Source organism: Trichosurus vulpecula, chromosome 2 (assembly GCF_011100635.1).
Source record: "Trichosurus vulpecula isolate mTriVul1 chromosome 2, mTriVul1.pri, whole genome shotgun sequence".
NCBI classification, from domain to species: Eukaryota; Metazoa; Chordata; class Mammalia; order Diprotodontia; family Phalangeridae; genus Trichosurus; species Trichosurus vulpecula.
The window spans coordinates 266045213-266058017 of NC_050574.1; the positions used below are offsets into that span (position 1 = coordinate 266045213).

Genomic DNA, 12805 nt, shown 5'->3' on the forward strand with positions numbered 1-12805 from the left:
ATAGCAAGATGACTCCACATAACTTCCTTTCTTTTTTTCTTTTGTTCTTCGCTCAATACATTTCACCACATACTTTGACAAAAAGAGCGAGAAAGGAACAGAGAGAGAAGGAGAGGCCAAAAGAAAGAGTCTGAGCTTGTATCTGCAGGATATGAGAATTGACCATCAATGCAATGCCTCGGAAACAAATTAAACCACTTGTTTGACTGAATTAATTGACCTATTCCATCATAGACAGGGTCACAGATTTAGGATCTGGAAAGCACCCTAACCGGCCAGCAAGTCTGTCCCCTTTGTTTTACAAATGAGGAAAGTGAGGCACAGAAATGATAAATGGGTCATACGGACAATTGAAAACACATCTTCCTGACTCCAGATCTAAGATTCTGTCCACTACACTCTTCAGTCTCTCATTCCAAATGGTCCAACCACCAGCTCTAATGTCGACCCAACAACATAAAATGAGGAAGGAGAAAATATTTAGCTTTGAGCTTGCCTCCTGACTGTGTGACTTGGGAAGACTAGACGTGGGTCATCTGGCTTTTTCTACCGTTTTGGATGACGTTGGTCACTCCTCTTCACCACACTTGGCCTCAGTTTCCACATCTGTAAAAGAAGTCTATTGCATTCCTCTGCGCTCTCGGGCCCTGGCTCTGCAATGAAGAGAGACGAATCGCTTTCCCCTCCCCTCCAGATCTCCTATGTATATACTAAGTTGCGCTAGATTTCTCCGCTTTGCACTGAAAACCCCCATGCATTTCTCCTCGGAAAGAAAAGCCCCTTCCTGGCTGCCAGCTCCGCAGCCAGGCCACCGATTGGTGTTCCCCGCTAATCCCAGATGATGGTGGGGAGGGGCTGGCAGGAGGAGGCAGCCATGTGGTTACTGCTCAGTATGATTTTTTTTCTCCTTCTTCATTCCTTTTTCTTTCCAAACAGGGAAAAGTGTTTCCATGCGGCTGGAGAGCTACTCTGTCACAATCTCTCCTCTAGGGAAGAGCCTAATCCCTGATCTCTCTCCTCCCACTCCCACCCGAAAGGAGAAGGGTGCGCTCCAGGCCCCTCCCCGGGGGCTGTAGAGTCAGAGGAGGCAAAGGCAGAAGAGAAGTAGGCGAGGGGGAAGAGGGAGGGAAGAAGTTGGGTTCCTTTGCTGGCACATGGATGCAATTATACGGAGCGCATGCCAGAGACGTTGCTTTCCATTCCATGCAGGTCTTCTCTGTCTGTCTGACGTGCCTGGGACTTGGGGAGCAACAGAGGGGAAAAGTGTCCGAGTCCTGAAAACGGAATGTCTTTCCTGTCCATCCTCTTCCTCGGTGAGTGTTTCGGGGACGGTATATTGGTAGTTTTGATGTCTCCAAAGAGCTGTATTGTCAGGAGGAGCAGCAGCAGTTGAAGGAGGGGAGACTAACTTGCTAATTAAACCATTTCCCCTCAACCCCTTAGTTGAAGAAGGGACATCTCTTTCTGCCTCGGGGCAAATGGGCAGCACATCTGGGCAGGAGAAGATTGTAAATTCTGCCTTGTAAAGTGTTGGAAACATCTGTTCTCTTGAAGGGAGTCACATAAAAGCATTTTTTAGTTCTTGTTGGTGGCAGCATTTTCAAGGTGCAATGTTGGCCCCTTGGCCATAAAACATCTGAAAGTTGGGACCCCCTTTGTGGTGGCATTTGTTCTGGGAGATGTTTGGGGAGGAAAACTAGGCAAATGAGCTTTGGCTTTGATCTAGGAATGTTCTTTCCAGGTCCCTAAGGTGGGGGAAGGGGCTTTTTTTTTGTTTCCAACAGGCGTCTCAAACAACTTGGATTAGAAACAGATGTGTTAAAGTGTAAGCGAGAAAAAGAGGGTGTAGTGAAGGGACCGGAGACTGAAAAGATAAAGGAAGAATAAAAATGGGCCATAAAAAGAAGAGGCAAGAAGGTAGAGACCCTGAAATGTGACCAAAGGGAGTGGAAAAGAAGAGAGGGAAAACTGAGAAAGGGCAGAGGGAAAGAAGAAAAGATGGGGAGCAGGAAAGGGAGAAAGAGAACAACCAGGAAGAGAGTCTGAGAATAGGTTAGGTGAAAAGGGGAGAGGAGGACAAAGGAAGATGAACCAAGTAACATTTGGGGATATTGGTGTTTTGTTCTGCTTTGTGTGTGTTTGTATTTTTGCTTTTTAGTTTGGTTTTGGGGAGTGTGTGTATGTTTAAATGAAGGAAAGACTCGAGAGAGGAAGGCAGAAGCTCTCCTGGTCATCCATTTGGGTGTAACTAACTTTGGTCACAAGGAATTTGTGAGCCCATAAGCCTCAGTCAGATCTCTCCCTCCATTCCACTCCCCAGATTGAGCTGACAGCAGACAGGTTTGCGAAAGAATACCAATCAGGAATGTGTGTGGGCAAGAACAGGCAGGATGAGGCTGGGATCGCCTAGGGGAGCAGCCAGGGAGGCAGGGTGGGAGCTCGGGGTCCCGGGAGAACTGATGGATAGACCCACACGTGAGGAAGGGGTCCTGGCCACCACTGCTGTAGGTCAGGGAGGTCAGAAGGAATCTGGACAACAAATCCTCCAGGGGAATGAGTTGAGAAAATCGAAGATCCAGGACTAGCTAGAGGTCAAAAGGGTTCAAGGATGTAGTGAGAAGGGCAATTCTCTAAGACAGAGGGTAGAAGTTTCTGTCATACGTCAAAATGAACTTGAAATTGAGCCCTCCTTCCTCCCACATGCATGTACACACACACACACACACACACACACATGCACGCACACATGCACACACGTAACCAGAAGACCCAAAATAAAATGACCATTTTTCATCATTCTCCCAGGTAACATTGCTGCTTACCTAGGACGGTAGTTAAAGGATTCTAGATCTGATGTCCTATGCCTGTGGGAGAGAGGCTAGGTTTTGCTGTGGTAAGCTATTCAGCACATCTGGGTGCTCTTTTCATCATATACACACCATCTTGGCTACCCTTTAAACCAGAAGGTATTTAAAACATTTCCACTACAAAGTCACATTATCCAGGAGACTCCCTATGGCTAATTCTCTGAAACCTGTACATGTGGGGTTGTCAGAAAATTTCGATAAGAACCAGTCCCTGGCCTCATAGAGTTCAGAGACTACTAGAAGGGTATGACATCTATCCAAATGAGCAGAACACAAATAATACCTGCAAAGGGAATGAGAGGTGTGAGTAAAGGGCTAGATGAGATGAGAGAGCATCATTACGAACAGGCAGAATTAGAGAAGACTTCATGGAATAGGTCACATTTGAGTTGAACTAAAAGGATAGGTAGGTATTCAATGGGGGGAAGGGAGGGAGAGCTGGGGAAAAGGATATTCTAGGCACAGAAATGAGCATGAGCAAAGGTATAGAAATGGGAAAGTGGGAGGCATGTACTGGGAATGGTGAGTAGACCAAGTATGTTACAGCATCGATTACATGGAGGAGATTCATATAAGATAAGAAAGGTTTTAAAACCTGCTAGTATTTATGAAAATCAGCTAGAATTTTCTAAACTTTGTGCATTAAAGGTACATGCAACATCTGAGTTCATGAGCATGGATAACTGCACAAATTTGATGAGGCAGTGAGGTGCAGTAGAAAGAGTTCTGGATTTGGAGACAAAAGACTTGGAGTCGCTTAACCTCTGTGGGCCTCAGTTTCCTTATCTGTACACTGAGGAGGTTGAACTAGGTGACCCCCATGGTCCCTTCCAGTTCTAAAACCATGATACCCATGATTCATGACTGGGTTCAAATTCCAATCTTGGCCAAGTCATTTTGCCTCTGTAGACACTATTTTATTTGTAACACAATGAGACTGGACAAGATGCGATGAAAACAGTACTGGCTCTGGAGTCAAAGAACCTGATACACAGATGACTTTGTGACCTTGAGAAGTTGCATCTTCCATGGACCTCGGCTTCCTCATTTGGGAAATGAGATTAAAGTCAATGATCTCTGAGGTTCCTTCCAGCTCTGGGTCTATAAGGGGGAAGGGAATAAGAGTTATACAGAACCTAGCATGTGGCGCCAGGTATTGTGCTAAGTAATTTATAAATACTATCTCATTTGACCCTCACAACACCACTGGGAGGTAGGTACCGTTATCTCCATTTTAGAGTTGAGGTAACTAAGGTTAAGTGACTTAAACAGGTTCATACAGATTTAGTAAGTATCTGAGACCAGATTTGAACTCAGGTCTTCCCGACTCCAGGCTCAGTGCTCTAATGCCATCTAGGATTCCCCTAAAGTCCTTTCGAGTTCTAAATTCCACGAACCTCTTGATGGACTGAGCGTTCCAGGCACAACATCCCGCTGATTCATTCGCTCATTCAACAAATATTTATTGAGAGCCTATGATGTGCAGCTCGTGTTGTTCAGTCATTTCAGTTGTATCTGACTCTTTGTGACCCTGTTTGGGGTTTTCTTGGCAAAGAAACTGGAGTGATTTGCCATTTCCTCCTCCTGCTCATTTTATAGATAAGAAAACTGAGACCAAACAGGGTTAAGTGACTTGCCCAGGTTCACACAGCTAGTGTCTGAGACTAGATTTGAAATCGTGAACATGAGTCTTCCTGATTTCAAGCCCAGTGCTCTCTCCACTGTGCCAGCTAGCTGCCCCTACAGCTCAGTAGGAGACCCGTATGCTCTCTTGTCTCCCCTTATAGAATTAAGGTAACTTTCTTTTTTCAGTGAGGATAGCTGAGGTGTTTGAGGTGGGTAGGGTGACTCTCGGATATTTTCAAAGAACTATGCTTTCATCCATGTGAATGTTTCTCCCACAATAGCAGACTGAAACATGTCCACATTCCATGAGTTACTGTGGCTAAAAAATTCATCACCTGGTGGCCAACCTTCTGGAAAAGAACCCCTCCACTCTTGGCTGGGATGGTCCACAGACGATAGCAGCTTAATCTATTGCTAAGCCTGTACTTGACACCTCTCCAGAGATGAGGATCTGCCATGCCACAGTGAGCCTCAGGCAAAGCAACAAAAAAAAACTGTGAAGAATTCAGATTCATCTGGGTTCTCCTCCACTATAATGCGTACAGGATAAATGAAATTACATAATAAAAATAGCACATTTCTATAGCAGCTTTAGTTTTACTCAGCATGGTCTCATAGTCTCCCTGTATGATTGGTGGTAAAAACAGTTTTATTCACATTTTACAGATGAAGAAATTGAAACTCAGTGATTGTCCCCAGAGTCACAGAACTAAGAAACATTACAGTTAGCACTTGAACCCAAATCTCATCTCCAGCACTTAGCACAGTGCCTTAATTAATGTTCATTAACTTAACTTGATTAACTTGAGGTCCAGTATTTATTTTCCTCTGGACCACAGCTCTAGTAGAAATTATTGCACTAAGACCAGAGAGCACATTTGTCAGACAAAATTAATTGTTGTTGTAAAGAATTTCTTGTAAAGAAATCAACAAAACCCTGTTACCCCAAGGTCTATTTGTCAGAGTGGGGAAGAAGCTTTGTCACATAGAGCCCTTCTTTGAAATAGTTTTCACTCTAAGGCCAGGTTCTTATTTTGGGGCCATGGGGGTGAGGAGAGATGGGAGAAGAGGAGCAGTGGCAGGGGCGGGGTGGGGGGGCAAACAGACAGGAGAGGAGAGGAGAGGAGAGGAGAGGAGAGGAGAGGAGAGAGAGGGAGACAGAGACAGACAGAACTGTATTTCAATATAATTGACTTCCTTTACAATCTGATGTATTTTATTTGATGCATTTAAAAACATTATCCTGAGGGGTCCATAGGTCTCATGAGACTACCAAAGGGGTCCATCCACGCCAAAAAGGTTAAAAATTCCTGATCTAAGGAATATGATTTGTAATTCAGAAGATGCTTTGGAAACTGAGAGATGATTTTACATTGTCTCTAGGCTCTTGGAAGAATTGAATTCAAGTCCCAGCTCTGGAACTTAGCCTGAATAATACTGAGAACAAATCACGCAATCTCTCTATGCCTCAGATTCTCAATATGTAAAATTCTAACAATATAGTTCAGGTGCTATTTACCTTCCCGGAATCATAGATTGGGAACCAGAAATGGCCTCAGAGGTCATCTAGTCCTACCCTCATCATTTTATAGATGGAAAAACTAAAGCTCCAAGGTTCAGTGACTTGTCAGGGGTCATTTAGCTGGTAAACAGCAGAATCTGAATTTGAACCCAATCCAGTATTCTTTTCCCCTGGAACTTGCTGATGGTTTTATTGTGAGGAAAGTGCTTTATAAACTTTAAATACATCATTAAGTCAAAAGATGTGATCTTGGTGATGTGGGCGTTCTCTCTGGATGTACTGATACGGAGCCATTAGGAGGCAGTGTGGTGCTATGGAAAGTATAGTGAATTGAAAACTACCTGACCTGGGTTTGAATGCTGACTGTGTCATTTTCTTTGTGACCATGAGCAAGTCACTTAACTTCAATGGACTTTAGTTTACTGATCTTCAAAATTAGGAGGTTGATCTAGATGACCTCTAAGGGTCCTTCTAGTTCTAAATCTTCGATCCCTTCACCGCCTTCTCATCCTGTGTGATTCTTGTCCACTCCCTCCCATGAGCCCTCCGTGGAGGGTCCAACTCACAAGCTAGTCTGGATCCTCACTCCACGAGTACCAGCTTAGTACTCAGGCTGTCCATCACTTATCACTCATTCCTGCTGCATGATTGGCTCCGCCTCATTTTATAATCATACACTTCTTGATTGATATCTTTAATACCACTTCTGAAAACCTAAAGTACCGTATAAGTGAGAATTGTAATAATGGTAATTGTGGTATCATTACTATTGTACTCAGCACTGGGTTATTCATGTGACTGAAATTCAAAAATACTCCTTGATAATGATGAAATGAACCTCTAGGAAAGATACGCTTATAACATCGTTAGAGACCCATCTAGTCCGACCCCTTCATTTTACAAATAAGGCAACCGAGGCCCAAAAAGATGAAGTTATCTGCCCAAAGTGACAGAACAAAGGCTAGGACTCACGTGACCCCCAGACCCAACTCTTTTACCAGTCCTGCCTGGCACGACAGATTCTTTCCATAGAGAAGTCACTCTTGGCTTTCTCTTTAAGTGATTTTGTTCTTCAAGATCTCAGTTGTTCCTCTGATCGTTCAATTCCACTAAATAAAGCTCTCTAAAAACTGGGCGCCAGTTTGATTCTTGAGCTGTTTTTACAAAACAAGGTTGACTTTTCAAGCATGGATGTTGTAATTTTCAAGATAGCTGGTGTGCCTGGAAACTCATGAGTTTCTAACAGAAAGTGAGGTGTGGAAGGTGGGGTCCTGGAAGAAAGGAATAGAGTAATCAAGCCTGAAGACACGTATGTGTGTGAACAGGGTATATGTGATTTGATTCACACGGGCTTGCTCATGCTTGGCAAGGCTGTTCAAGATTGTGGGGATGGTTAAGAAAAAGTAAGAAGAATGCACAGCTGTAAGTCTGAAGTGATGCATAATATACTGAGGCCCATCATTTCATTTCCAGGGTAGTGCCAATTTCAAGATAAAAAATATTTTAAAAATAGTATCTTGCTATCTTTTGTTTTTATAACACCTTCATTCGTGAATATGATATAATTCCTCTCCTCTTCCCCTACCCATGACACATCTTTCATAACGCAAAAATAATAAAAATAAAAAAGAAAGAGAAGAAAAAAAAAGGAAATCAGTTTAGCAATGCTAACCAACACATCAGCCAAATATGACAGCACAGGCAATGTTGCACACCCATAGTTCTCCATTTCTCCAAGGAAGGACATGTATTTTTTTCTTCTTCAGGATAAGGCTGGTCATTAGAATTACATTTTTGTAGGTGGAACAGGAAGGGGGCTGTTGTTCTTTCTATTTATATCAGTATATTGTTTTCCTAATTTTGCTTGTTTTACTCTGAGTCTGTTTATAGATATTCCCATAATTATCAAAACTATCTGGTTCTGGCTAAGAAACAGAAAGGTAGATCGATGGAATAGAATAGATGTACAATTCACAGCAGCCAATAAACATAATAACCTTGTATTTGACAGGTATAAAGACTTAAAATTTGGGGATAAGAATTCATTATTTGGTAAAAAAAAAATTGTTGGAAAAACTGGAATGCAATATGGCAGAAACTGGGCTTGGAACAATATCTCACACCATTTACCAAGATAAAGTCAAAATGAATACATGACCTAGATTAAAAAGAGAGATTTTATATGAAAATTTTAAAAAGATAGAACTTATTACTTATCAGACTTATAGACAGGTGAACAATTTATAAATAAACAAGAGTTAGAAAGCAACGTTAAGTGTAAAATGGATCATTTCAGTTACATTAAATTTAAAAGGTTTCGTACAAATATGCATTCCCATGTTTCTCTGATTACTTTATATTTAATATTTCTTAGAGCATATTAGTAATATTCCATCTGTGCATGTACCTCAGTCTGTTTAGTTATTCTCCAATCAATGGGCATCTATTTTGTCTCCAGTTCTTTGCTACCACTAAAGGGCTGCTGTAAATATCTTGGTATATAATGGACCTTTCTTTCTTCCATTGACCTCCTGGAGATGTATGCCTAGCAGTGAGATCTCTGAGTCAGAAAATATATTTTTAATAAGGCTTCCTGAAAGGAGAAGCCTGTGTCAGAATGATGCTCCCATTGTGGATTTGGACAATGTGGCTGCCATAAATACTCTGGGATGTCCCCGTCACTGTATCCACTGTCTAGCAGAATTCAGTCCTGCACATGGCTGTTGTGTTGTGGATGCTCGGCCTCGTGACCAGCCCCCAGTTCAGGAAACTCAGTTACCCTCAAGTGCCAAAAGAACAGTATTATAAGTTTGATTTTGCCTAGAGGCAAGGTTAAAGGCAGCCATGCTATGGCCTGGGTACACAGGGCACTCTGTTGGGGTTCCAGTGTAGAGGGTTCTTTGTACCCACTGAGAATTCTATGAATGGTTTATATAGAGAAAGGGCTGAAAGCCTTCATTTACTCATCGTGGTGAGGTAGGTTAATACACATTGTTGTTGCTGTTCAGTCACCTCAGTTGTGTCTGACTCTTCGTGACCCCGTTTGCGGTTTTCTCAGCAAAGATGCTGGGCAGTTTGCCGTCTCCTTCTCCAGTTCATTTAACAGTTGAGGAAACTGAGGCACACAGGGTGAGAGTCACACAGTCCCACACTGTATCCACTGCACCGCTTAGCTGCCCAAGTATACACGTTACTACTCCCATTTTACAAATTAAGAAACTGAGGTTTAGAGAAGTTAGGTCTAAGGAAAGGGAACTTAGGTGTTGTGGTAAGTTGAATAATGTCATAGAAAGAGCAACGGACTCAGAGCTGGGATATCTGCGTTTGAATCCAGCCTTTACTAGCTGTGGGACCATGAGCAAGTCGCTCTGAGCTTCAATTTCTTTATACATAAAATGGAGATAGTAATGCTTGCGCTCATAAGGAGGTAGTGCAGCGCAATGGATAGAGAACTGACAGGAAGACCTGGGTTCAAATCCTGCCTCTGACACATACTGACTGTGTGACCCTGGGTAAGGGTCACTTAACGTCCAGTGCTCCAGGTAACTCTAGAAGACAGTAAGTTGCAGAAAAGGTACCAATGAGCATTGGAAGAAGTTCCTCATCAGAACCTCCCTACTCTGATGAAATCACAGTTCTTGTCCCTCCTCCCATACCATCCATTTCACAAAGGTTGGTGTGAGGTAAGCATTTTACAAGCCTTGAAAATCTATAAACATGTACACTGTTGATTGTGTAGTTGTAGTGGATAGAGGGGCCAGCCTTGGATTTAGGAAGACCTGGGTTCAAATCATGCCTTTGACACATGCTGGCTATGTCACCATGCGCAAAGTCATTTAGCCTCTTCATACCCCCAAGAAACTCTCTAAGCTGGTTGCTGATCTTCATTGGTGAAGAAAGCTTCCACACTGGGAGTTCTCAATGGCAGCAAAATCAGAACTCTGGACCTTCCTCCCCCTGCCAAATAAAATAACTGTTCTGGTTAACTGAGTAACCACATATGTTATTCATAGATGACCCATTTCCTGTGTAAAGACATTTCAAGATCTTGGTTCATCTTTCTGAAAAATATTTACCCTTCGATAACTCCGAAGTCCAGTCAGGATCTCAAAATGCTTTCGGGACATGAGTTTGAATAGCAGTTATCATGGAAGAGATGTGTGGATGTATTTGTAGAAGGTCCAGGGGATTGGGCTGCCTCTTGTACCGACCTTTGACTTGCTCCAGACGTTACTTTTTTGAGTAAATGGATGATATCAGCTTGTGTACTTACCATTTGTGTCTTTCTCCAAAAACTGTGCTAAATGTGTTAAAAACAACTTTCTTATTTCAGCATTATGCTAGTTTGTACTGTGGATAAATAAAGATTTTTTGGGTTTGGCACCATGTAGACCAAAAAAGGGGGTGGTTGAAATTTTTTTTTTATATTTGACTCCTATCTCCCCTCTCCTCCCACCATAAAATGATGCAGTCACACTATTTAGTGTGTGTAGACGACATTAAGTCTGAGAGCTATTTGGTTTCAATGGGACAAAAGCAGGGAGTGGAGAGATGTTTTGTTTTGGTTTTGCCCACACTGGGAATAGAAAATGAATGGCTAGCTTCAGAGTTGTTCCATAGTTGGTATAGAAAATTGGCAGTTTTCAAAAGCGATGTAATAGTGAAGATGGGGTCATCTCGGGTCAAATAAGAGATGGGGCAGACAGCAGATGCTTGGAGGATGAGGAGACAAGTTAAAAGAGCCTCCTGGGATTTCCATAGCATACATCACTAAAGAACTAACGCAGAATAGCAGGTGCAGCAGCAGGCAGCACAGCCCCCACTGATCTTCCCCTGGTCTGAAGTCCTTGGTACTACAAGGTCTCTCCAGCTGGATTCTATACCATCTTAGAGACTGTTGTTGGTTGTCTCAAGTGGCAGGGGGGGGTGCTTTCTCTCCCCAGGTACATTCTCAGCTCTTGCAAACAGCCAGAGGTGGAATAGAGAGGGAATGAAATTGTTTGGGGTTAGAGAAGCCTTGAGTTCCAGTTCTAGATCTAATATTTATTAGCTCTATGACTTTAGGCAAGTCACTTAACTGCCTAAGGCCTGTTTCCTCATCTGTAAAAAGGGAATAATATGGATACAATGACCTCCCAGGGTTTTGTTAAGAAATCTAAATATCTATGTGAACAAAATACCTCATAACCCTCAAGCACTAAACAGATCGGAGTAGCAGTCATCATTCCTGTTGTTATTCTGTATTCTTCTTCTCCCTGAGATCCTCGCACAAATGATACCTTTATTAAGTTCTCGTCTGATTGTTCGATCCCCAAAAGGTCATGATTAAGTCCTCTGGGGGCCCCAGGTCACTTCAATCAGTGATTTAGCCCAAGCTAGCCCCTGTCCTCTAGGGGTTATGGTCTTATTCCTCATTATAAGATGCCAGTGATGCAGCGACTTCATTCTTCCCATCTGAAAAATGGAGAGCACAGAAACATAGCACAGATCACATAACCATAGGTTTAGATCTGGGAGGGACCCTGGAGGAGATCTGCCCTAAACTCCTTATTGTACAGATGAAACTGAGTGTAGCATATCTGTAGAATGCACAAGAGGTTAAGTGACTTGCCCGAGGTGACACAGATTATAAGTAGGAGAGGTGGGGTATGAACTCAGATCCAGTGACCATGAAAGCAGTGTGCTTTCTACTGTACTGCAGCACCTTCGGAATGAGAATATATTTGAAGGTTTCTCTAAGGACATTCAATGTCAGAGGGTTGCAGAATGTTAGAACTGGAAGGGACCTTAAAGATCACATCTCCCTGGTGTCTAGAGGATAGCAGACACTGAAGACATTGATCATTGGTTGACTGATCATCCAGGGCAACCTTCTAATTTTACTTTAAAGTTGTATTGATGCTTTTTGTTTTTATAAGACAATCATTTCTGTATAAATCCAGAAATATCACCTCTGCCCGTTAAATCCTTAATTATAATGAAGAAAAGCAATTCAACAAAAGTAACTGACAATGTATGCAACATCCTGCCCCTGCAGGTCCACCGCCTCCGCCTAGAAGAGGCAAACATTTGTCATCATCTACTCTCTGGGATCCAGATTAGCCACTCCAAGTACTGCAGAGTTGCCTTCCATTTAGTGTGCTTTTCATTTACATTATTTAAATATATGCAAACACACACATATATAAATAATGAGCACTTAAAATTTTGACTGACTGATGGAGAACTATACACACACACACACACACACACACACACACTACATACGGTTGCTATTCAGTTGTTTTAGGCACATCTGACTCTTGATGATCTGATTTGGGATTTTCTTGGCACAGGTGCTAGACTGGTTTGCCATTTCTTTCTCCAGCTCATTTTACAGATGAGGAACAGAGGCAAACAGGGTTAAGTGACTTGCGCAGGATCACACAGCTAGTAAGTGTCTAAAGTCAGATTTGAACTCCAGCCCTGGCACTCTATCAGGCACTCTATTCATTATAGCACCTAAGCTGCCAGGCATTATGCTAAGCAAAAGGGATACAAAAAAGGGACCCAAAAAATGGCCCCTGTCCTTAAAAAACTAACATTCTAAGGAATATAACATTCAAACAACTATGTAAATAGAAACTCTACAGAGTGTTAATGGCAGGTAATCTCAAAAGGAAGGTGCTGGAGGAGGGGAGGTGGATAAGGTGGTGTGGGAAGGAGACAGATTGGAGAAAATCTCCTGGGATTTAAAGAAAGCCAGGGAAGCTGGGAAGCAGAGGTAAGGAAGGAGGGCATTCCAGGTTTG

At 42.6% G+C, this 12805-nt stretch overlaps 1 protein-coding gene across 1 annotated transcript in view; it reads left to right on the plus strand.

Annotated features, from left to right (window-relative positions):
- The first annotated feature begins 1199 nt into the window (after positions 1 to 1199).
- Positions 1200 to 12805, plus strand: part of LOC118835518 (CXADR like membrane protein) — a 131587-nt gene continuing 119981 nt past the window's right edge. Inside the window, exon 1 of the mRNA XM_036742709.1 lies at positions 1200 to 1313. Within this exon, the coding sequence (XP_036598604.1) occupies positions 1286 to 1313 (28 nt within the window). The 5' untranslated portion in view covers positions 1200 to 1285. The remainder of the gene's footprint in view (positions 1314 to 12805) is intronic.